A 24,675-nucleotide genomic window follows, 5' to 3' on the forward strand; every position below is an offset into this window, starting at 1 on the left:
ACAAAAAACAATTAAAAGTTTAACAAATTTTAACAATTTAACATCAGAAAATTATAAGATAATAAGTTTGAGTTCTAAGACCACTTTAAGCACAGATATGCTAATCAGTAAGGCCCGGATTTATAAGCACAATCAAACAGTAAAATAAGCAAGTTAATAAGCACAAAAAATGAAAAAATAAGCACCAAAATAAGCATAAACAAATACAGAAAAATCTGAAAAAACATTTGTTTATTAGATCTCTTATGTTATTCAAAGCTGTTACAGTATGTAAGAAAGGTCATCTTGAGATGTTCTTGTGTGAAGCTCCTGTGTCTGTCAGTGAAGAATGCTTTGTACAGTGAAAACATTATTTCCACGTAGCATGACATCACAGGCGCATGTGAAAAACACCACAGTTCTTCTTCGGTGAATTCCTCTTCAATGTCTGTTTCATCACCAGAAATATTTTTATAAATTTGACACAGTGTTTTGTAACCGGGATTTTTCAGTAATACCTGACTGAGCTTGTCAGACACAATTTTACCAACCGTGAGTTTCTGAAGACAACGTTACTGAAATTTCATCAGAGACAGCGAATGTTGCAATGGATTATTTCGAGTTTTCAACTGTGTTATAATATCAGGTAATTTGGAAAAATGATTTTGGACGTACTGTATCTTTTCTTGGATGCCGTTTCTCCGGTGCGGCTATTTAGAAACATTGATCTCGTCATCCCAATGCTGTCGTGTGATTGAAATAGGATTGAAATATGACAGATTTGGGTAAAATATGCTATTTTATACCAAAATCATAACATAAACAAGCATAACCGTTTCCTGCAGAAATAAGCATTTATAAGCACTTCCAACCTTAGTTGAATATGTATAAATTCGTATGTAATACGAAGTATAACCTTTCTCCTTACCATTAGAAGTCTGGAAAAGAATATGCATTTCGCTTACAAATCCGGGCTCTACTAATCAGGATTGGATATTAAAGTTTAAAGTGGGATCAGAATCAGTGTCTCTTCACTAGATATTGAACCTCGGACCCCTTGATTACAAGCCAATAATGTTTCCAATCTTCCACTGGGGAGGTTTAGAAGATAAACTATGAGGGGAGATGAAATGATGATTGCTTTTTACGGGTGGTATATTATATTGCTTTAAAGTTGGTTTTACAAAAGGTTAACTTTAAATATATAATATATCAAAAAACAGCAAAAACAAAAGAGAACCACGCTTTACGCGGCCACACGCAGACCCTATTCCACGTGTGGTGTTCCGTATAGTAACAGATATCCCCTGAGATATCTGTTAAGCAACAGACGAACTTTAGCCTAACTTTAATAATCGGTAACTAGAGGAGGGCTTAATAGGCTTATGATTCACTAAAATGATAGAAGGTCAGACACCTTTAAACGACATATTTATTCATGGAAAAGAACATCACTTGTGGCATAGCTACCACCAAACATGAGCACTTCACTGTACAAGACACAAAAAAAAAAAAAGATATACAAAAGATTTTGTACTTACATATCAGCCGTTTTCATACTAGATCAATCAAACCTGGGGCTTTACCCACACTTTTTCACTCTTTATCGCCACATCCCGACACATGGACAAATTTGTGATATACCACACTAAAAAATTATGATTATGTGCTTTCTTGGTGTAACAAAGGCTTTGGGGGGTGATAAATGAATTTTCCTGGCTTTTCTGGGAAGGATGGCTAAGGACAACTTGGATATTCACTGATATCCTCTGGATGCTTCTATGGCGTCAGTCCTGCCGACCATGTGGTTTGGATTTCCACATGGGATGAGGGACACAAAACTCGCTATTTTGCTGAATTTTCACTGGGATCCTTAAATGCACTTGTGGACACAATATCCCACTTGGTCACACACACTTAGGCCTGTGTTTCCTGTAACAGGACCTTAGATCCCTTTTCCCTTCATGTATCCTTTGTTGCTGGCACATGTGGCCATTCACACACTGAATTTCACCAGCAACTTCCAAGCTGACCTGCTCTCAGGTGGGTCTGTAATCCAAGTGAGCTTGACTAGCAAGCTCAGAACACACTAGGCCATCTGAAAAGTCCCCTCTGTGACGTCACAGCCTTGGCGGCTTCTCATTGGCCAGCTGGAGTCTTTTGAGATCTTTCCTTGTCTTTGGGAGAGTTGCCACTTTCTCCCGCCAGATGGCAGAGTTATCAATTGCTTAAGAAGCATAAACAAAAGTGTTATTTCAGCTTTTCTGGCTTAGTTATGCCAGATAATTGCAAATGAGTTTAATTTTAATAAATTAGGCATTATTTTACCTGTGGGTGAGTGTTATCTCTGATTTTCAGTAAGGAATAAAAGATTTAGTAAACATGTGATTTGGAGCACATGGTTTTTGTTCTCCAAAATGGCTACTGTTAGCCTAACAATGGTTGGTTCTTTATAAATAAAGAATTTCTACCCCTCCCATTAGTGACAACTGGTTATTAAACATGAACCATGATCCTAATTGGGGTTGGGGGGTATAAATTTCTGGGAGAATAGCTCTCACAAGCTTTCCCTGATGCCAACCTAATGGCCCTTGTACTTAGGTTGGCTTGTGGTTATTTGTGTGTGGGCATGTATGCCCAATGCTGATTGGTCATACATATCCCGGCCCCTCGGGAAAAAGAAAAAGGATTCGAGAAGCGATTCGTTTTTCTTTACCCTCACTAACCTTATACACTATTATGCAAACACACACAAAAATAAACATTCACGGCTATATAAAATTAAATTACACATATGTTGTTAAAAGAAACACTTGAAATGATGTGGCATGTTGACATTAACATACTCCTGTAATAGACATGTTGAAAATTACCATACTTGACATATACATCTACATTGATGCACTCTTGGAAATATACATATTAAAAATATTTGTAATACATTGCGGACAGAGTTTCTGCCTCCTATTCCATTCCTATTAAAGTTCTTGGGTGTCTTGAGTCCTGACTACCCATTATGATAAAGAATTTATATAGATGTACATACATATATATATAAGATACTTCGCTCACCGTACGTAATTTGTAACACTGTTTGTTCTCTTTGCCTTGAAGGGGATGGATTAATCTACCCTTTCAGCACTTAGTCCCAAAGAGACACATTTATAAAAAGAAGCCCTTGAACACTGTATTTAAGTCTGCATACACACATTAACTTTCTTTATACGTAGGTTCGGATATCACTTGTCTATGCGCACTATGGGTATGTCCTGGTTTTCATGGTTGTTACTTTCCGCTCGGTAATCTTGGGGGGTGACAACCACTATTCGGATACTCCCCATGCTTCCTGTGCCTCAGTGGGCATGGTGGATAGTTCCCAACATCTTGCTTGCGATGTATCGCTCTTCACCCCTAAGCCTGTGTGTTTTGGGATGGTGGCACACTTGTGATGGGTCACTGCACACTATCACTTGCCCCGTTACTTACACAATCTGGCTGTGTTGGTGGTGAATTCCCATGTTTGGCTTTGGCTGTACCTTGGTTGTGTCGACATTTACCTTTGGCCTACTCAAACATGGTGGTAGTGGAGATGTGTACTAATTTTGTTTTGGCATTTTTTAGCTCTGAGATACATTTCTTACCCTACCCTCAAATAGGACAACATAAATGTGAAATACTCTAAATATAAGATATATTAGAACATTGACAGTATATAAAATGCACAAAAATGAAATATAGGTCCCATATACTATTTACAATGGTTGTTCTGTATTCAGACAGAGCTGAACCCCATCCACAACTTTGCTTAGCATTTTTGAGGCACTTTGGATGCTAAATCGGGATGTAATAGTTTGAGCTTGTCGATGTACAGGTTGTATGCTTTGGGACTACATCTCCATAGCTTCATGTTATTTACATGTTGGTTACTTATATTTCTCCCATTGACACAATGTATAACATTAAAAATATTACATGTTACTTGACTAATAGAAATTATTAATGGGTACTGCACTGTTACAATTATCCCTAACCAGTTCCTTTTCTATGGACTCATAGTCGTCTAAGTTAAGGAATGATACATTTACTAATCTGGGGGGTTTTACTTCACCTTCGCCACCATCACCCCCTACGAGAGCAGCGTTGGCTAGTTTCCCGTCGGTGGGGTGTATGGCATTATGGCGTCTACATCCTCCCATTGTTGAGGTGACTGACGTTTGTTGGTCTCTGGCTGTTGCTGGGTAAACCACTGTACCTCATCTAACGCCTTGAGAATCACGTCCATGCCCCTGGGGCTGAGGTGAACCAGGTCAGGCCTTTTGTAACTGCCATACCCCATGGTTTCCTCAAATAAGGACATATTTAATTCTTGACCCTGGTGAGTAAACTTGGAAGAAACATCAAGCACTCTTATATTACCTTTGTTCTCCAGTGAGGTAATTTTACCTAGGAGAGAATCATACCCTGCCCAGAACTTAGCTCTATTTTCCTTAGCTAGTCTGGGAATTGGTGGAGGTGTCAGAATGATTATCTTCTTGGCACCTTTCCTCTTAAGAACCCCTACTATGCACTCGAGGTTCCGCAGCACTCGGTCGCTGTCTTCCCCTCGGAGCATGTCATTTGTTGCAATCATCAACACTACTTTATCATGCACACTTTTAGTACGACGGAGTTCACTGAGCAGCTGGCTAGAGGATTGTCCCGACTTACATAGCCCTACATGGTATCTACCTTCCTAGTCCCTTTGGACTGGGTAACCAAACTTCTTTTGAGCTAGCCTAGACAACATTGAATCTCCAATGGCTTGATGAGCCTTAATGATTGGATGATGATTATACTGGGCTGAACATGGTGGGCTTAATCTAGGTTCGGCATCGCCCCTCCCCACTTCAGGACGTTGCCTATCTAGTTTCCCTGACTGTGGCTTTCGGAATGCACCTCAGCTATATGCTCTGTGGACCCGAGAGGTCTTAACGAACTCCTACCCTGGGGTTCTATACCCCTTCTTGGTCCTTTACCTTTTTTCCCGCTGATGGGTTCCTTAAACCTATTCTTATCCCTACGCCTATACTGGTTACTGTATGCTTTATCGGGATCTGATGGACCACTGGTGTCATCCTTCCCACGACTCACGTACGTCTGGTTGACGTGAGGGGTGGTTCTCCCATATGAAAGTTGTGCATGCCTTGTGCTATCCCTCTCAGGGTTTTGTGGTGCCTGTACACTTTCATACCTGAGTATGGAATTGGCCACTGCCTGTAAAGAGGTAAAGGGGGCTAGAACCAGCTGATCCCTTAAGCTACGTGGCACCTGTTGGATGACATGCGTAAAAATCTGGTGATCTGCAATTTCTGGTAAGGCCAGTCTAAACATCTTCACCTGTTTCCAAAAATATTTATGCTTTGATCTATGTAGGTTAGGGTTATATTTGCCATTAAGGGCTTTCGATAATGAGGAAGCCCTCCACCCATCACCTTGAAAGTACTTCAGGAACTGTTTCCTAAAGTTCACGTACGATCGGAACTTGTGTTCGTTCCTTTCGAACCACTGGCGTGCCTCGTCCCGCAGACTATACGACACTATTTTAAGGGCATCTTCCAGATCTATTTCTAGAAGATCAAGATCCCTCTCAAATTCTTGTAGGAAATCAGAGGCCAGATTATTTCCCTGACCGCTAAACGTGGGCAGTTGTTTTAGGTCTGAGAACCTAACCCTGGGTGCACTTTCACGCCTTCTTCGGTTTTTCCTTTTCCGTTGGCTTCGGAATTCTGTGTCCGAACCTCCGGATGAGGATTCCGAGAAGTTATGTGAAACATGGTACCTTTGGGGGGAGGAATACCCACTACTATGATCTGACATTGGACCTCTGCTAGTGACTTCGGGAATTTTGTGCAAGTGGTTGGTGGTTCCGACGGCAGACTCTTTACTTGGGTGAGGACTTGGCTTGGTGCATGGGTTTACCGGAGCAGGTGATTTAGTAATGTACCTCTCCAACCCCTCTAGGCACGCCAAAATTTTCGTGAGGGCTGCACTATCTTTAGCCTGTTCGGTTGCCTGACCCTCCTCACTATTGGCTGATAGCGGAAGGGTGGGCTGCGGAACACTCTGACCCTCGGAGATGATATTGTGCGAACTAGGTTCTTCAACCATACAGTTCTGCATCTCCCTCCTCAATCGCTCAAGAATTCTATCTTCTATGGCGATGGCACTATCACTGCGGGCAATTTCCCTGCAAGTGTTCTCCAGAGCATCTAACCTGCCTAGGAGTTGTGCTACGGTGGTCTGGTTGTCTGTGCCATTTACCCCTTGCACTATTTCCCTCAATTCACTAACTTGTTCAGATAGCTGGACATAGTCCCTATTGACCTGTTTTTCCAGCTCGTTACATCTGATTTCTACGTTACTGATCCTGTCGGTATTTGATGATACCGACCGAACCAATGCTTCGGACGTTTTTGTCGTTACGTTGTGGATGGAGTCCAGTCTGGCCTGGAACTCCATACGAACAGCCTCCAGTTTCCTATGCATCTCTGCTGATGCCTGAATGATCTCCCTTCCCTGACTGTCAAGCTTTTGTCCCTGACTATCAATTTTTTGCCCTTGACTATCAAGCTTTTGTCCCTGACTATCAATTTTTTGCCCTTGACTATCAAGCTTTTGCCCTTGGTCTTTGAGCATGGCAATAATTAAGGCTAGTTGGGAGTCTCCACTACCACTGGGGGATGACATATGGCCGGCTGGCCGTTCTAGTGACTTTGACCTTGTATCCATTGTAGTGAATCTGCTACCTCTGAGTCTCATAATCTCGTATGAGGGGAGATGAAATGATGATTGCTTTTTACGGGTGGTATATTATATTGCTTTAAAGTTGGTTTTACAAAAGGTTAACTTTAAATATATAATATATCAAAAAACAGCAAAAACAAAAGAGAACCACGCTTTACGCGGCCACACGCAGACCCTATTCCACGTGTGGTGTTCCGTATAGTAACAGATATCCCCTGAGATATCTGTTAAGCAACAGACGAACTTTAGCCTAACTTTAATAATCGGTAACTAGAGGAGGGCTTAATAGGCTTATGATTCACTAAAATGATAGAAGGTCAGACACCTTTAAACGACATATTTATTCATGGAAAAGAACATCACTTGTGGCATAGCTACCACCAAACATGAGCACTTCACTGTACAAGACACAAAAAAAAAAAAAGATATACAAAAGATTTTGTACTTACATATCAGCCGTTTTCATACTAGATCAATCAAACCTGGGGCTTTACCCACACTTTTTCACTCTTTATCGCCACATCCCGACACATGGACAAATTTGTGATATACCACACTAAAAAATTATGATTATGTGCTTTCTTGGTGTAACAAAGGCTTTGGGGGGTGATAAATGAATTTTCCTGGCTTTTCTGGGAAGGATGGCTAAGGACAACTTGGATATTCACTGATATCCTCTGGATGCTTCTATGGCGTCAGTCCTGCCGACCATGTGGTTTGGATTTCCACATGGGATGAGGGACACAAAACTCGCTATTTTGCTGAATTTTCACTGGGATCCTTAAATGCACTTGTGGACACAATATCCCACTTGGTCACACACACTTAGGCCTGTGTTTCCTGTAACAGGACCTTAGATCCCTTTTCCCTTCAAGTATCCTTTGTTGCTGGCACATGTGGCCATTCACACACTGAATTTCACCAGCAACTTCCAAGCTGACCTGCTCTCAGGTGGGTCTGTAATCCAAGTGAGCTTGACTAGCAAGCTCAGAACACACTAGGCCATCTGAAAAGTCCCCTCTGTGACGTCACAGCCTTGGCGGCTTCTCATTGGCCAGCTGGAGTCTTTTGAGATCTTTCCTTGTCTTTGGGAGAGTTGCCACTTTCTCCCGCCAGATGGCAGAGTTATCAATTGCTTAAGAAGCATAAACAAAAGTGTTATTTCAGCTTTTCTGGCTTAGTTATGCCAGATAATTGCAAATGAGTTTAATTTTAATAAATTAGGCATTATTTTACCTGTGGGTGAGTGTTATCTCTGATTTTCAGTAAGGAATAAAAGATTTAGTAAACATGTGATTTGGAGCACATGGTTTTTGTTCTCCAAAATGGCTACTGTTAGCCTAACAATGGTTGGTTCTTTATAAATAAAGCATTTCTACCCCTCCCATTAGTGACAACTGGTTATTAAACATGAACCATGATCCTAATTGGGGTTGGGGGGTATAAATTTCTGGGAGAATAGCTCTCACAAGCTTTCCCTGATGCCAACCTAATGGCCCTTGTACTTAGGTTGGCTTGTGGTTATTTGTGTGTGGGCATGTATGCCCAATGCTGATTGGTCATAAAACACTTTCAAAATATGAATTAATGGTTATGCAAAAAAAATTCCACGCTCTCCCAATTTATTTGCAACATTCTTTCATAAATAAAGTATTTCACAAGTGTCCAATTTATGTTCCTTATGGTGCAAAATTACCTTTACACCATCCTGAAAACAGCCTTACGTCCCTACCCCAGATGAGAAATTCTGGATAACCCCTCTCCCTCCTCAGATCAGTGATATTCCTCTAATCTCTCTTCCGCACTTTTCACACCAGCTACAAATTGGCTCTTATTGGGACTGGGCTTACAGTTTAAAGGAAAATCCAGACCACTGTGTAATGCGTGTCTGCTGGGGATCAGCCCTGGGACCTCTTGATTACAAGGCGACTGCATCATCTAAATATCTTATCATGGTCAACTAAATGATTTACTGATTTTGATATTGTGGGCACTTCAGTACATAGGCTATATTTACCCATCATTCAATACTGGGTATGTACCTTAAAAAAAAGAATTAAACAAAACTAAAAGAGACCTCTAACAAGGAATAAAAATATCTCTACTAAATACTAAATACCTCCTTATTTTAATTTTTAAAACTAATTCATATATTGATTACTTGATTCCTTAACATGCGCTAAAGCTATACTGTCCCTGGGAGGCTAAAATATCCTTACCTATTAACACTTAAGAGTGCTAATCTCATATATATATATATATATATATATATATATATATATATATATATATATATATATATATATATATATACGGAATTCCCGAACTTCTCTAGTGTGCGGATCACGTATACACTATCTGGCCATTCGTCACCGGACACCCCATCAGGTGGCATCATGGTGTGGTCGTGCTTCTCCTGGTATGGTCTTGGTCCACTTGTGTTAGTGCGTGGAAACATGAATGCAGATGCATACCAAACGATCCTGGACAATTCTGCGCTACCGACATTGTGGGCACAATTCGGTAGTGGTCCTTATCTGTTTCATCACGACAATGCCCCATGTCATACGGCAGGTGTGATCAACACGTGGTTCGAGGATATGGGTGTGCAAAAACTTGATTGGCCCACCCAAAGTCCTGATCTCAACCCGATTGAGAATCTTTGGGACGAGTTGGAGCGCCGGTTGAGAGCCAGGCCACACCGCCCAAAAAACACTAAAGAGTTGTTCGCCGCTTTGCAAGAGGAATGGAGCAGGATTCCCGTCGAAACCTATCGCAATTTGGTGGACAGTCTTCCTCAGAGGGTTGCGGCTGTACTTGCTGCGAAAGGTGGCCCCCACACGATACTGACGGACGCCTGAAACCGGATTAAAGTACTCGTTCCAGGTGTCCGGTGACGAATGGCCAGATAGTGTATATACGGAGTTGAATTCAAAATTTATTTCAATGGTCATTTGCCGTACATTTACGGAGTTAGCAATCCTGAGTAATGTTTGGACATCGTACTTCCTCATACTGCCACTAGATGGTGGGCAAATGCTCATAACGGTCCTGTTTGCGTCGTTGTCTGATAGCGATATGCTTGCTTCCCTTTTCTACAGTGCCGGTGATTAAGGGGGGCGAGGGGGTCAGTTGCCTTCCCAATTTTCGCCACTTTTGCCCCCGAACTATGCTAAATCTTATCAACAAAGGGAAATATACTGTCTCTGCCCCCTAGTTTTGGCAACTTTTCCCCCCTAGTTTTGGGACCAAATCGCCGCCACTGCATGTCATATATCTTGTCAACTTTTTATTTTTAGTACATTTCGTATCATTTATGATGAAACGTCCAAGGTAGCCATGTGGTTATAATGTAACATATATATCAAAATAAAGAGGAAGAATCAAACTTTTCAACAGTGCATGATACATATATTTTACATTTTTAGTTTTTGAGATATGATTTTTTAAAAAGTAGTGAAAATGGTCAGCATCCTTGAGACGGAAAGTGACTTAGAGGTCAGCACTCCAAGTGTTAAAAGCTGAGGCCATAAAGGGACACTCAGCACACAGGAGGACGTAACACAGGACAATAGAGCCCTATGGAGGATTATACCAGCCGTAGGTCCAGATGCCAGGTCCTCGTTGGCTTGCAAGAAGCAGTTCCTGGTGTGTACTATGTGGAAGTGAGGTCGCCCCTTACACCCCTTATCGACTAAATGGTTGACTCAGTTCACTAAGCAACAATTACTGTGAAGAATATACTTACAAATAGCCTTGTAAGCACCGAACTTTCCAGACCAAAGACTTGCAGTTGCCTGAGCAGCAAATGCTCTCCTTTGGGCAGTCCTTCGGCTCCTTGCAAGTCAAAGGGGTAAGAAACTCATCGGACGCCGGTGTGGTACACGATTTTTCCAGCTGCGTTGCAGGATCTTCTTCCAGCACTCCATTGGGGTGGACACATCTTTGATGATTTTTATCTGAAACAATTTCTCACTTTACCACTTTATATCAATAGAAACAACTTTATTTATTTTTAAGTCCACTTTATGCACTGATAGGCTAATCAGGACTGGACCTACAGTTTCAAGTGGAATCCAAACCACTATGGTCATCCAATGGGTATCAAACCTGGGACCCCTTGATTCCAAGGCAATAATATTACCACTGTGCCATTGGGGAGGCACAGAAACATATTTAATACTCCCTCTGTCCCATAATTATTGTCCGGTACACTTTTGTTTGTTGTCCCAAAATACTTGTCCAATATTCAAACTGTGAAATTTGTGTATACAGAAGAAGAAAATTAAACACGGGAATGAGTCATACAACGTTATTAGTCAAGGATCAGTATCCAAAAGAACATAAATAAAAAGTTACCATTTTGGCATACCGGACTATAATTATGGAACAGAGGGAGTATTCAATTTGATATCCAGACACATACCAACACCATTAATGCTGAAAAGAAGATGCCAAAAATGGTGGCTGAAATAATAAAAAGAAAATGTAATTTAATTAATTATTTTACCTAGAAATGAACAATTATGATAAAGTGTATGATTATAGTTGTAATTCCTGAGCACATCTCTACAATAATATTTATAAAGGCTGGAACGCTGCAGAGGTTAAACTATCACAACAATTCCACTTGTTGCCACTGTACTGAAAAAAAAAGAAGAAGAACATCCAGTCTGTATGTACTCAAGTGAACTCTGAAGCAAGTAGAATATAAGTTTTTGGAAAAAAAAAAAAAAAAAAGAAATTATGTTTAGCCTGTATTGTTCCCTTAATGAAAATTTCTTGTGTAGATATATCTATTTATTTCTAAATTTCATGAGTTCTAAGGTTATTGATGATGTCAATTATTTTCTTATTTAGCCAAATCTTCATAATATCATCACATATTTAGCAAAAAACTTTAATATAGCAATATGTTCCTGATCCTAATGTGACATGTCTCCTACTATATTGATATATTTTTTAGCTAGCTCCAATTTTATGGCAAAATGGCTTATTTATATTATATCCTGATCACCTCTTTGTTAACTGATTTGCTTAGCCTTGAATGATGTTCAACAAACTATTTTGAAACACATTCCAAGTATAAAACAATTTACATTTCAGCATAACTGGTACAGATAAGACTTAAATATTAAAGAAACACCTTAATACTTCAATAATTTTGTGTATATATTGTAGATGGGCAGATGAAATTTTCATAAATACCAACAAATTTTACTCTGATCAAAATAGCTACCATTTCGTAAATAAGCTCAATAATTGATTCACCTCCTCAATTAACCCTTCAGAGGTGGCGCATGGGTAATTTGGACCCAATGCCAAAACGAAGTGAAATCAATCACCACCATGTGCATGCTATACCTGGCACCCATTCACAGCACAGAACAGTTATGTTGACAAAATCTAGTCTCCATGCTGGTTGCTTTGGGGAGGAGGAATTCCATGGTTGCCACTTGCACAGGTGGACAGCAGTAGGCCGAATCAGCTATTTGGCTGCAAGTCTCTTCGTAGGTAAACACAACAGCAGGTCGTCACTGCAAGAAAGGTGGGTCCCACTCCGGAAGAAAGACTGACTTCATTCTAGATCCCTCCTCTCCTCAGTGTCTTTCAGTGTTGCCGTAGTCGTTTCATTATGACAAACATTCTATTCTTGAAACCATGCATAATAATTTTCTGCCACTTTATCTTGTGCTATGATGCCAGGGATCCCAGGTTTGTATCCAAGCCTGTGCATGGGTGTTCCTTGTGAGAGTCCATTCATCAATTTTATCATATCATCACTCATTCCCATCGTCGCGATTAGCCAAAAGTGGCAGAAAAGTGAAGTAAAATATAGCAAATTAATTTTTTTGTACTGAGGTGCCATCCTGCATTAATGCTCACTGTCTTGGAGGGTTGTCACGTGTCTGTTGGACCAAGGATGCCCATCCCCCCCCCAAAAAGGCCTATGATGCACTCCCCCCTAAAAGGTAGAACATACATCCCCTCCTTTATGCCAAATAACTTACTCAAATTATTTTGGTCGGACACAATTTGCGGAACAATATAATACAGACATATTTAAGCAATATACGTTTACTTTATGTACTCTAAGCTCACTTTCATGTTTGCTAACATAAAGCGTACAAAACTGCTCAGGTTCACTGTCATTGTTAGTGTACTGAACCTTATTCTTTACAGTTTGTCTGCTTGACTAACCTTGTATTAATGCAAACAGCATGTCCCCCCCATCCAAACAGATTCTAAAGGCATAACAGGTGGTGTTTCATTTCAACCGAATTGCCGGGATCACCCACAGGTAGGTAGAAAAACTGTACATAATAAACAAAACTAAAAATCAATAACAAGTCAATCGAACAAAACGATCCCCCGCCCCCATTTTAGTGTGAATATGTATAGAATTGGTATAAAATTTTGTCCTCCCACCACAAAAATTTGCATTACGTGCTGTGGGCACCCCTGTGTTGCAGTAGTTGTGTCACATTTGTCTTAAAATACAGGGATTGGCATAAGTCAGTTTACCACTGCACCCTACGACATGACGGACAGAGATCAATGCACCTTCACGATCTCCTCCATTCTATGATGCCCCTCCACTAGCAATGGCCTGTTTCATCCTGTAACATAGTTTGCATTTTCAGTAAATTGACTTATGTTGACCCCTGTATATGCTTCTTATTGGCAAAATGTGGAATCAGATTCAAGCTTTTCTGCGTTGCCTGTTCCCCGTGCTATATGAAAAATTGGGAATTGTTAACACATTTCATGTTCTTTATATTTTACACATTCTGAACTAAAAATAATCATTTCAATCATATTCTTCTGTTGAGAAAGATGTTAGAGATTGTCAACCAACTGTTGAAACACGTTGGTACTTCAGGAATGTGGGAAAAAGAAAAAAAAATTGGGCCCAAAACACCCAGGTGCCATGTCTCAGGACAGTATTGCATGGCCCACTGCTCCCAAGTTAATATATGTGAACGTGAGTGACAGGTCTTGCCATGGAAAAAGAAAGCATGTATTGAGAAATATATTTTATACAGACAATGCAATTGAACTATGCCTTATATTATGACACTGTTAACAAACTGGCGGACTTGTAAACAAAACAACCTTATCTTACAAAATGAGCTATTATGAAGACACCAATCAAGTAATGATTGATTCTATTCCTATTAATTTCACTCAGTCTAATATATACAATAAATAGCCTACATATTGAAACATGTAAGTTGCTACATACTTTTATCCCAGCAACAGCCAGTCAATGTGGGACATTGAGATGCATCAAGGCAGCTGGACCACTCAAAATCATCAGCAGTTAACCAAGCAGTTTCTGGGCACAGCTGAAAGAAAAGCATTACCCTCTAATTAACTATCAACAATGTCAACGAAAGAAAACATAATTAATGTAGTTGCGAGTTAGTAATGATTAGTAGATTTATTAATGTAAAGAAAAGACTGTAAAATTGTATTAGCCCGAGTTCAAACTGGTGTTCCAAATGAGTGTCAATCTACAACTTTAGACCAGTCTAGTTCACTCCACCTTTCAGGTTTAGTGCAGTTACATCCTGTATTAGGCTGGTGCAAGAAAATTCAACCAAGTACACATTGTATGGAAGAAAAGCAGTGCTCAAGTTCAGAAGAGTTAACAAATGTCTGTCTGCTGTTTTAAACGTTAATTTGATTGGTTAACATGTATCACATAAACACACTGTACACCAATCCAGAACGCAGTGCGAACGGTGCAGGCACCAAATACACTACATGACACACCAACGAAGTAAACAACTCTGTGTTGCACTTCGTAACCAACTAGACACGGGAGTGCAAAGAGAGGGAAAAAGTGAAGCGAACTAGATGGGCACTCTACTACAAGAACTGAGGGAGCATTCAGACTGAATCAACAAGGAGAAGGAAACGTTTAAAGGGGGTGCAATGAAGACACACCCACCCCTTCAGTCTATAAGCAAGCATTCACCATGCACGCACGAACAATAAACGACATGATGTATGCCATTGAGAAAACAGCGCAGTCCAAGCAACGCATTTAAGTGAAAAGTAGAAGCTCAACCATAACTCAAACCCTGGTTACATTTGATTACTGACGGCTTCATTCCAAGCGATGCTTGTCACTTTGATCTGAAAACTACCTCGATATATTATCTGCTTTATGTTAATATTCTATGCATTTAGGTAGAAACATTGTACTTACGTCTGAGCAGTTAGTTTTACACATTTTCAATTCCTCACACCATGATTCACCAAGGGTGCACACAGGACATGTGGCACCATTTAATATGCATCCTCCAAATGCCTTACAGTATTCCTACAATATATAATTAATAGAAGTAACAAATAACTCAGAATTCATGAAAATTCATGTACATTTAAGCATTCATTCGTACTTATGAATTAAAATGTAAGTATGTAGGCTGTTTATGTTAATAGTTTTCCCCAAATACGAGGGTGAATCAAATATGTACGAGCTTTGTGCGGAAAAACAAAATTTATTGAAGGAAACAGACATATTGCCGCATCCTATTTTTCTACATAGTCTCCGCCCTTAGTGATACATTTTTCCCAACGTTGTGGTAGGTTCTTGATGCCGTTCTCGTAGAATGAAGCTGGGTGGGTAGCCAACCAGTTGCGCACAAAGGTTTCCACCTGATCGTTGGTTGCAAATCGCTCGCCCCCAAGTGCTTCTTCGAGGGGTCCGAACAGGTGAAAATCACATGGTGAAAGGTCTGGGCTGTATGGTGGATGTGGAAGCGGTTCCCAGTGCATTTCCACCAGTTTCTACCGCATAACACCTGCTGTATGGGGTCTGGTGTTGTCGTGGAGGAACAAGACCTGGCAGATGGGACAGCCTCGTCGTTTGCGTTGATACTGCACCTTAACTTGATCCAGGAGGCTGCAGTAGTAGGGTGCGTTGATGGTCCGATGTTCGTGTAAGAAATCCACCATCAGGATCCCCCTCCAGTCCCAAAACAACGTCGCCAACACCTTCCCCGCAGACAACCGAACTTTGGCCTTCACGGGGTTTCCTTCGCCTTTCCTCCTCCACTCCATGCTGGCATGCTTGGATGCTGGGGTGTAATGATGCACCCATGTCTCATCACAGGTAACGATGCGATGCAAAAATGCTTCCCCTTCCACGTCAAAACGAGTGTGAAGCTGGCAAGCAATGCAAACTGGGTCATCTTTTTGAGCAACATTCAGCAGCTTGGAAACCCACCGAGCTGTGATTTGCGGAAGCCCAAGTGCTTTGTGATGATTGATTGGACACTTCCGTAGCTCACACCAAGTTCTGCCGCAATTTGCTTCACAGTGACTCGGCGATCCTGTTCGACAAGCCCATGAACACGAGCCATGTTGTCATTCGTCACACTGGTCACACTGGTGCGAGGACGATGGGGGTGCACTTCATTTGCAACACGTTCACGGCCTTACTGGAATTTCTTACACCACACCTTAACTCTTGCCCACGAGAGGGTACCATTCCCAAACTGGGCCTGCAGTCTCCGGTAAATTTTGGCCGGTTTGACGTTTTCCTAGGTGAGGAACTTGATGATTATGTGTTGCGCAACAGACACTGACACACTCTGCTCACTCATCGTGAGAGCTACTAAATGAAGCATGCGACACGCCCCCTGTTCTGGTTCCTGACTCACGACAGCCCCACCTACCGGCTGCACATGCCCAATCACACCCTGCTACCCATTCCGACGCTTAGCCAATCAAGGCTCGTTCATATTTGATTCACCCTCGTAAGTACATAAATCGGAGTAGATATCAGTGTTTAAAATAATTAACACTTACTATATGGCCTTCCCCCATGGCATAGTGGTAAAGTTGTCACCTTGTAATCAAGGTGTGCAAAGTTCGATACCTGGTGGAGTCACATTGCACAATGGTTCAGATCCCACCTTAAACTGTAGGTCCAGTCCCGATTAGCCTCTCTGTGCATAAAGTGGAATTAAAAAAACTCAAATTCGAACATCTGCTATGCACTGTTAATCACTGGTCACCATAAGCAAAACCCTGCGATCTTCACTTTTCTTCACCTGGAGCATCACAAAAGTGACAAAATAAATTTTAGTGAAAATGCAGGCTTGACCAGGACTTAAACCAGGGTCACTGGCATACTATGCCATTGCTCTACCAACTGAACCAGCCTGATTTTGCCATTTTTTTCACTTCTGCTCATATTATCTATGTGCTGGTACCGAAACAATCTGTTGCCTTTGAAACACCTATGATGTCGACAATGCCTCGCATCTTCCGCTGTGGAATTGTATATTACCTTACGATATGGCAGCTGACACAGGAGATCATGAGGTAATTACAGCTCAATGCTGGGAAATACCATGCACTGCCATGCAATTTTTAGCCTAGATTTCTATATAGTACATCTCCTGTGTAGGCCAAATCACAAAGACAAAATCCAGTCATTTTCATGCAAATTTTATAACATGCTGAAAATTTCAGAAAAAGAACTGCACCATGAAATGAAGGTACATAGATGTTGAAATAGGGCCACACCCATTCTCAATCTCGGTCATAGTGCAGATGATGTGATCATCACCACTTTACAGCCACCTTTACTCCCATGGCTGCCTCCATGTACCCATCGGTAAGAGATTACATGAGCCTTGAGCGGCTTTGTGTAAAAATTGCCACCTGAGATAACACCCTGGGAATTGAATCCAGCACATGCCCTACCAACTGCATCCCCACAGCTCAAATTTCAATGGCATGGCATTTCTGCAAAATAATTTAGATTCCCTAATAAAATGGGGTGAAATATGGAACTTGAAACTTTATATTCCAAAATATACTATAATGGCCTCCTTAAAGAAAAACAAATTATATACACAATATTTCATAGAAAATAATAGTGTTGAAATAGTTGCTGTATAGGAGGACCATATTAGTTATAGAATCAATGTAAAGAAAATTGGAAGCTTAATTGTAACCCTACTTTAATAATAAATAATAATAATAATAATTGGATTAGAAACTCCCCTTTTCTAAGCACATCTCCACAGTCTACTCCATCGTTTTACTGAAATAAATCACCTGTCGCCAACAAATCTTTTAACAAATCTTCCATTTCACATAAAATTGAATACTGCTCTCTGTTCTGGTAGATTACATCTAAACTTCTACTCGGGCATTATGTACACCGGAAAAAGGAATAAGCTTAACAGAGATTATGGTAATCTGGAGGAAGGGTGAATCGCTTTTCTTAAAAAGTGGGATAAAGTGGTAAATACCAGTGGCGTCTCGTGGCCTCAAATTTGGCCAGGGCTTATTTTTTAAAGAATTTAAAATATAATGACAATTCACATGATTACAAAAGAAACAGGTATTGTTGTGAAACATACCTTTCTACGAACGTTGACTCCTGTTCTTCTGCGCAGCAAATTTTGTTATTACTTTTTCATTGAAGCCCTCTATGTTTGAAATGTATTCTATCTCTATTGTAAGCAAGTGCCAAGGCATTTGGTCTGTCTTGTCCCATTGCATTTCTTAAGCAGGTTTTAATACGCTTCAATGTGCTGAAACATCGTTCAGATTCAGCTGTTGCCACTGGAGTTATTAAAACTATGTTTGTCATTTTTACTGTTTCTGAAAAGGTACCCTCTAAATAATTTTAAATAAAAAATGAATGCAATCTACTGATAGAGTTCATGTTTTCAACTCTTCACTACAATAAAGAACACGAAGTTCCCTCTTTAGTTTTCCCTCTTCTATGAAGGGATAATAAATCTGGGAAGATGCCTTTTTTTAAAAGATTGTTCTCTTTCATTATGTCCACGTAGAGCAAGTTCATGTCGACCACAGAATTTTAAGCAATCGATAATTCTATTTAATATATGCCTATTTTTTCGGACAAATTCATTGTGTCTTGTAATTGACAGCCTATGTCCTTCATCAATTTGTGTTCGAACATCAACCCTGCCAAACTCACTCAAACATAGCGAATGAAAGCCACCAAAACACTACAGAACAACACGCGAGATCGAACGTGACGCAACGGAATTAGCTCCGAATCAGCACTCAAATCCAATGCACTCTCCCCTCCTCTCTCTGCTAGCATGTGACCTTCACTATAGCGTAGGTGGGTGTAGGCCACGCCTTCCTTTGCGACGTGCCCCGGAAAATGATAATTGACATCAATGCCGCTAGGAGCGCTGTCGTGTCCATTGCAACAGACGATGCATTTACGTGGGTAAAAATCGCCTTTTAAAAGACTGTGTGATAGTTATGCGTTATGGTGATTGATAATTACGAGAATACGTCCGTTATTCTTTAGGGGCTAAGCCCCAGAAGCCCCAAGGGATGAGACGCCACTGGTAAATACCGACACAAAAATGGGTTTTCATGTCACTCCCGAGGTTGTGAGGGCTGTCGAAGAAGAGAGGGAGTTCACCTTGGAATGGTGATGTAAACGATCGCAGAGGGGAAATTTTCCCCTTCAACGCAGCACAGGAGCGCTCCCAGTCCATGTGTTCTACCCAACACTGACGGGAGTCACTAGGGGGGCTATAATAGGTCGTTGATTTTTATTTGTTTTAGTTGTGTGGTTTTTGTTTTAACTGTTTTAACCAGTGAAGGTTTTCATCAGTGTTTTTATGCTGTCACAGTAAGTTCTTTATCTTTTATATCCTCAACCTGAATCCTCAACTTATGATTTGACAGCACGGTACCATGTTTGGCACCAAGAGTTTGTTTTTTATTTTATTTACCTCATGAAGGAAGTACAGACTTCCGAAACGTCGTTTTGAACCATTTCTACTCACTCACGTAAGTCATTTATATATTTTTATCTGACTTGGGTGTTGTCTGTCACCAAATTCCACACACAAAACACCTGCTTAAGACCATCTTTCGGAAAATGTTAAATATCCATGCCACTCACGAGAGACACAAACTGACAAATCATATATCACTGCATAAATAACCAATGGGAACATCAGAGGTGATCGCCTTCTCCAGGAAATTCACTCTTGAGTGCCACCTTTCACCACCCGAAGCACTCAACTTTACACTTGTCAGAAGCCAATATTAACCCTCATACAGCATTCCCTGTTCAAAATCAAGCACATTTTAGAGCTACTGTGTAGCTATTGTAGCCAAGTTGGTAGAGCATCTGGTTACCACGCAGAAGACCTGCGTTCGAATCTCGGGGCAGCTGATCCGAACAAGGATTATTTCCAGTCATTTCGCTGTTTCTACGTGACCCAGCCTCGTATGATGAATACCTGGGAGGTAAAGTTGGCCGGGCATGTTGCTGATCACATCATCCCATCTATGGCCGAGATGAATATTATGTGGAGCTCTATGCCTCCACATCATCCCATATGCCTTCATGGCATGTGTGCACACACACAGGAGTACCTTTGCCTTAATTTTAATTTATGTTGTTTCTTTCTTTTGTTAGTACTTTCCGAAATATAAAATAGCTAATGCTGTATTTGGAATATTTTGTTAAATAGAAAAATAATTTACTATTAGTAAGTTATTAATACACTATCTAGGATAATGATGTTCATTCCTACCTCATCTGGAGGACATGCCCCTGTTACCGTCTCAGCTGAATCTGATGAATCTGAATCATCATAAACGATATCATCTCTGGGAAGGATGTCTGGATCACAGAGTCTTGTAGTTTCATTGTAGTGCTAGAGGAAAAGCAATAATTAATTGTGAACAAACACATTCAGAAGGAATGACCAACTTCTAGTGAAGGATTATGATTTTTGCTGATGACTGACATCAACAATATTGCAAGGAGACTTTGGACATTGACAGGGATGCAACACCATGCAGTTAATGTGTCACTGGACTTTTGAATTGTCTCTGCAAAAATGATTTCGAAAATATCTCGTTTCCAAACATCCAATTTCTGAAAAATTACTTTATTCTAAAGGGTACTCTTGCGAGTCTTTGTGTGGTTTGCTTTAACTTTGTCTAGATATCTTCATCCCCAACTTGGTTCCTCCCACACCTCCAACCCCCCCTTCATGTTTCTCTCTCCTCCCTCGCATCAAATATGCTATTATAGCACTGAAAAAAAAGACACCCTTCCCCCTCCCGGTCGCTCATCACCAAACTAATATTGTCTCTTAGAGTTTCTTCTCGCCAGCAGCAGTCAACGCAGCCATGCCCGGTTCCTCCACCACATTACGAGCTAAGGTTCTGTCCCAGGGCTGGTCCCTGGAGACACAATTGGGGATGTTTAAACCTTAGTCATACCGGATTTCACCCTCTGTAATTGAGGGTAGGATCCGTTCGTTGAGCAACGGGCGACAAGTCAGAGATAGAGCAGGTAATTAACGTAACACAAAGTGAATAGCTAATTGACTAAGATTTATTTAGTAACCTATAGCACTCCAATAGAATAATAAAAGGGGGAAGTTAGGGGCGAAAGGATTAGCACCATAAAGGGGCAGGTACTTATCTCGGGATCGCCTGGACACTAGAATGGTTGGCTGGAAGCTGGTCCCACTGGCTGATCTGAGGTGTCTTGCCTCTAGACAGCCCCCGGCTTGGGCCCACGGCTTCTGGGCGGTCCTGTAGTCGATTCTCCGTGTCCGGCACTGTTGCGCTCTCGCGCCCCGTTCTCGATCCTTGGTGTTCTCTTTGACTTCTCCTCCTGAGGCAGGTTGATAACCGCCTTTTATAGTGAGTAATAGCTGGGATAGGTTTCCGGGTATGACCGGCAATGTTAACGTAACACGATAGAAATGTCACTATTGCAAAACTGGAAACTGTAATCATGAAGACTTAACTTGTGTTAAGTACACGCAAATAATTTAAAACAGATGATCAGGAACTTTAGTGAATCAATACTCACACCACCATAGTACAATGACCAAAATCAACTACTATTTCCTTGATAGGGTCAAGAAAGAAGAAAAAAGGAAGAGAGATAATGAGTCTGTGTAACCTAAACCCATAGCCAGGATTATCCTCTACATGGCAGTGTTTTATTTTCATGTGTGTTGAGTGTCCCTCCCTCTTTTAACCAGTTTTTATCGTCCACATGCAGATTTTAATCAGATAGTTGTTCTGGTCTTAGCTCTTCATAAGAAACTGATATCTGTGTTACTTTTAATGAATGCATGAAACATGCTTTATTTTATATTAAGAGCCTTGTCCATTACTTTTGTTTATGGGGACTTGTTGCTGTATTATACGTATGAGTGCAAATGTGCTGATGTGGTAATAATTTTAAAAATCAATCACACCAACTGAAGTAGCAAGATATGTGCTACGTACTTCACCGTGTAAACTTCTAAATACCAACATTAAAAGTAATAACAGCAACTATTGTTGCAATTAGCCAAAAGTGGCAGAAAATTGATGCTAAATAACAAATCAAATCAAATATCAGTACACGCAAAGGTAACCACAACGAACAGTAACAGCAGCAACATCCACAAAGATAATCATGCAAGTTTAGGACATATACTCTAATCTGTAGTGGAACTAGTTTGCAGTTTGATTCAAACCAAAAACATCAACAAAAACAAGCATATTAGGTTGTTTTCTGCAACTCATGATGCAGGGTTAGTGAACAAATGTGAAACTTTTCATGCCACATGAACGTTTACAATATTAAATCCAAATATATCTATCTAGACCCAAGTTCTGATTGTGTAATTCCGATAATGCCATGACACACACATTTTTGACATGAATCAAATTTGATTGATCTCTATAAGCACATACTGAACAGGTTTTCTTATAACTTGCTGTTCTTGTTATGCAAAATGATTTTTCTCATCCCGTTTCTATATGTTTACATACGTAGGTTAGGCAGGTTAACATTAATTGAATGATTGAATTTGGTTGGTTGGCATTTTAAGTCCACTTTATGCACAGTAAGGCTAATCAGGACTGAACCTTCAGCTAAAAGTGGGATCCGAACAACTATGTGCCCCCACTGGGTATTGAACCCAGGATACCTTGATTACAAGGCGACGACGCTACCCACTGCACCATCAGTGATTGAATTAGGTTATCACTTTTCTGGCACTTGCGGCTAATCGCGACGATAAGGATGAATGATAATATGATGAAGGGGCATTCACAAAGAATGCCCAGGCCAGGATTCAAACACAAGACACTGTTAGGCAGGTTAAGATTTGATGCTCTTAGCATTATAATTATGCTCCATGCACTTACAGTGTATTCTTTGACTGTTTCAGTATTTCTACACATTCTTCTATCTCCTACCCCTGTATTCACCATTTTCCATGTTGAAAACTGGTTCAGACAGTGGCAAACTTATGAGTGCAGACATGCGCATAACCTAATTTTCACGGCAAAATTCCTGCACCTCCAAAATGCATGAATTAGTTTCCCTGAACTTCAAACTTACTTTCACAATGATTTACAGTATTCTAGATGCATTCCTCACACTCCAGTTAGCAGTGGCGTCTTCTCCCATCTTATCTCATATACCGCCAGTAAACAACTTTTTTCATGTATGTAGAAATTGTCACAAAATTTGAAGTTGTTGGGTTCATGTTTTTGTTTTCCTTGCGTGCCTGCATTGTTGTTGTATTTACACAGTGCGTCCCAAAAGAGACAATACATCTGTCAGGCGACAAACACATAATGAACAACAAAGAACAACACACACCTTCTAGACTCAAAGCACCAGCCTGACTGGCTCGCGGAAGCAAACTGCACACAATGCAAGATTGCCAACCTTTGCAGAAAACATTACTAGCAGCACATGGAATACAATCCCTCAACATATAATTATGCTTATATATGTGCATGGCTCGAAAAATCCCGGTCGCCAGTTCGCCATGCGACTAAAATTTTCAGCCTGGCGACTGTGATCTTTTGCTGTAATATTGCAGTTTTTTAAGTTTGCATGTACAAAATTTTGAAGACTCTAAGTTCAAATTGCAGTACAGCTAAGTTAGCAAATTATTCTTTTATCAACGTTGTGTACATTCCATACAATCAGAAACAATTTCTTACTCCTTGTCCTCCAACACCACATTTTTCGCTTTCTCACATGATTTAGCGATGTTTTGAATACGGTGATGTTCAACTTCTTATAGTATGCACAATTGCTAGTAGGTGCTATCCTCGCGCCTGATTTTCAGAGTTGGCGCCTAGCTCTGAAGAATATTTTTCGAGCACTGTAATATGTGTTTAGTGACTTTTTTAACGAACTGTATTATATTTAATACAATAAATAAGAATTGTTGCAGTAAACAAGGTCAAATTTTCAGAATACGGCACTGGCAATTAAACATGTAAAATTCATTATGCAATCAGAAACATGGCATCTATCCAGGCTTGCTTTGAAATGTACAAAAATACAACACTCCTCAGTAAGCTAAGTGTATATAGTTTTATTAAGTGTGAGCTCTCATACAAATTCATGCTCACCTCATCTTGAGGGCACATTCTTGTTGTTGTTGTTGCACCTGCATCATCTTGTACTGTTGAAATTGCAGGTACTTCTGTGTCCACTGATTCTGTTGAAGTTATTTCAACAGACGACTCATCCTTTGGAATGTCATCAGGGTCGCAAAGGTTCGTAGTTTTATTATAATGCTAGAAGAATATTAATTTATAAAGGGTATTCAAACTTCATTATAAGTATTAAAATATATACTGCCTGCATGAATATAAGTACGAACATAAGTAGGGCCCGGGAGTATGTTACTTTATGTTATCACATTTTTTTCAATTGGCTTCGGATCTATTATTGGGGTGAGATCTTTACATATTTGATGAAAATCAACCAAAATAGACAAACTTGACACAGCATATTTTGACATATTTCACCAATTTCGTGGTCTTACAACATATTTCTTTAATTCTGTTGTAATAAGACATATTTCTGTATAATTTCGTAATTCTCTCGCA

The 24,675-nt window shown here is 40.3% G+C and overlaps 1 protein-coding gene across 3 annotated transcripts in view; it reads right to left on the reverse strand.

The window, feature by feature from the left end:
* LOC145980294 (uncharacterized) overlaps positions 1-24,675 on the reverse strand; it is a 224,749-nt gene that overhangs the window by 148,546 nt on the left and 51,528 nt on the right. For 2 of the 3 annotated variants that reach the window (XM_083113312.1, XM_083113313.1), the window contains exons 4-8: positions 24,193-24,360; positions 20,334-20,456; positions 14,981-15,094; positions 14,009-14,111; positions 10,511-10,721 (exon numbers count right to left, since the gene is read on the reverse strand). In XM_083113312.1, the coding sequence (XP_082969438.1) occupies positions 10,511-10,721; positions 14,009-14,111; positions 14,981-15,094; positions 20,334-20,456; positions 24,193-24,360 (719 nt within the window). The remainder of the gene's footprint in view (positions 1-10,510; positions 10,722-14,008; positions 14,112-14,980; positions 15,095-20,333; positions 20,457-24,192; positions 24,361-24,675) is intronic. The other variant, XM_083113314.1, reaches the window with a different exon arrangement.

Source organism: Lepisma saccharinum, chromosome 27 (assembly GCF_977018435.1).
Source record: "Lepisma saccharinum chromosome 27, izLepSacc3.1, whole genome shotgun sequence".
Lineage (NCBI taxonomy): Eukaryota > Metazoa > Arthropoda > Insecta > Zygentoma > Lepismatidae > Lepisma > Lepisma saccharinum.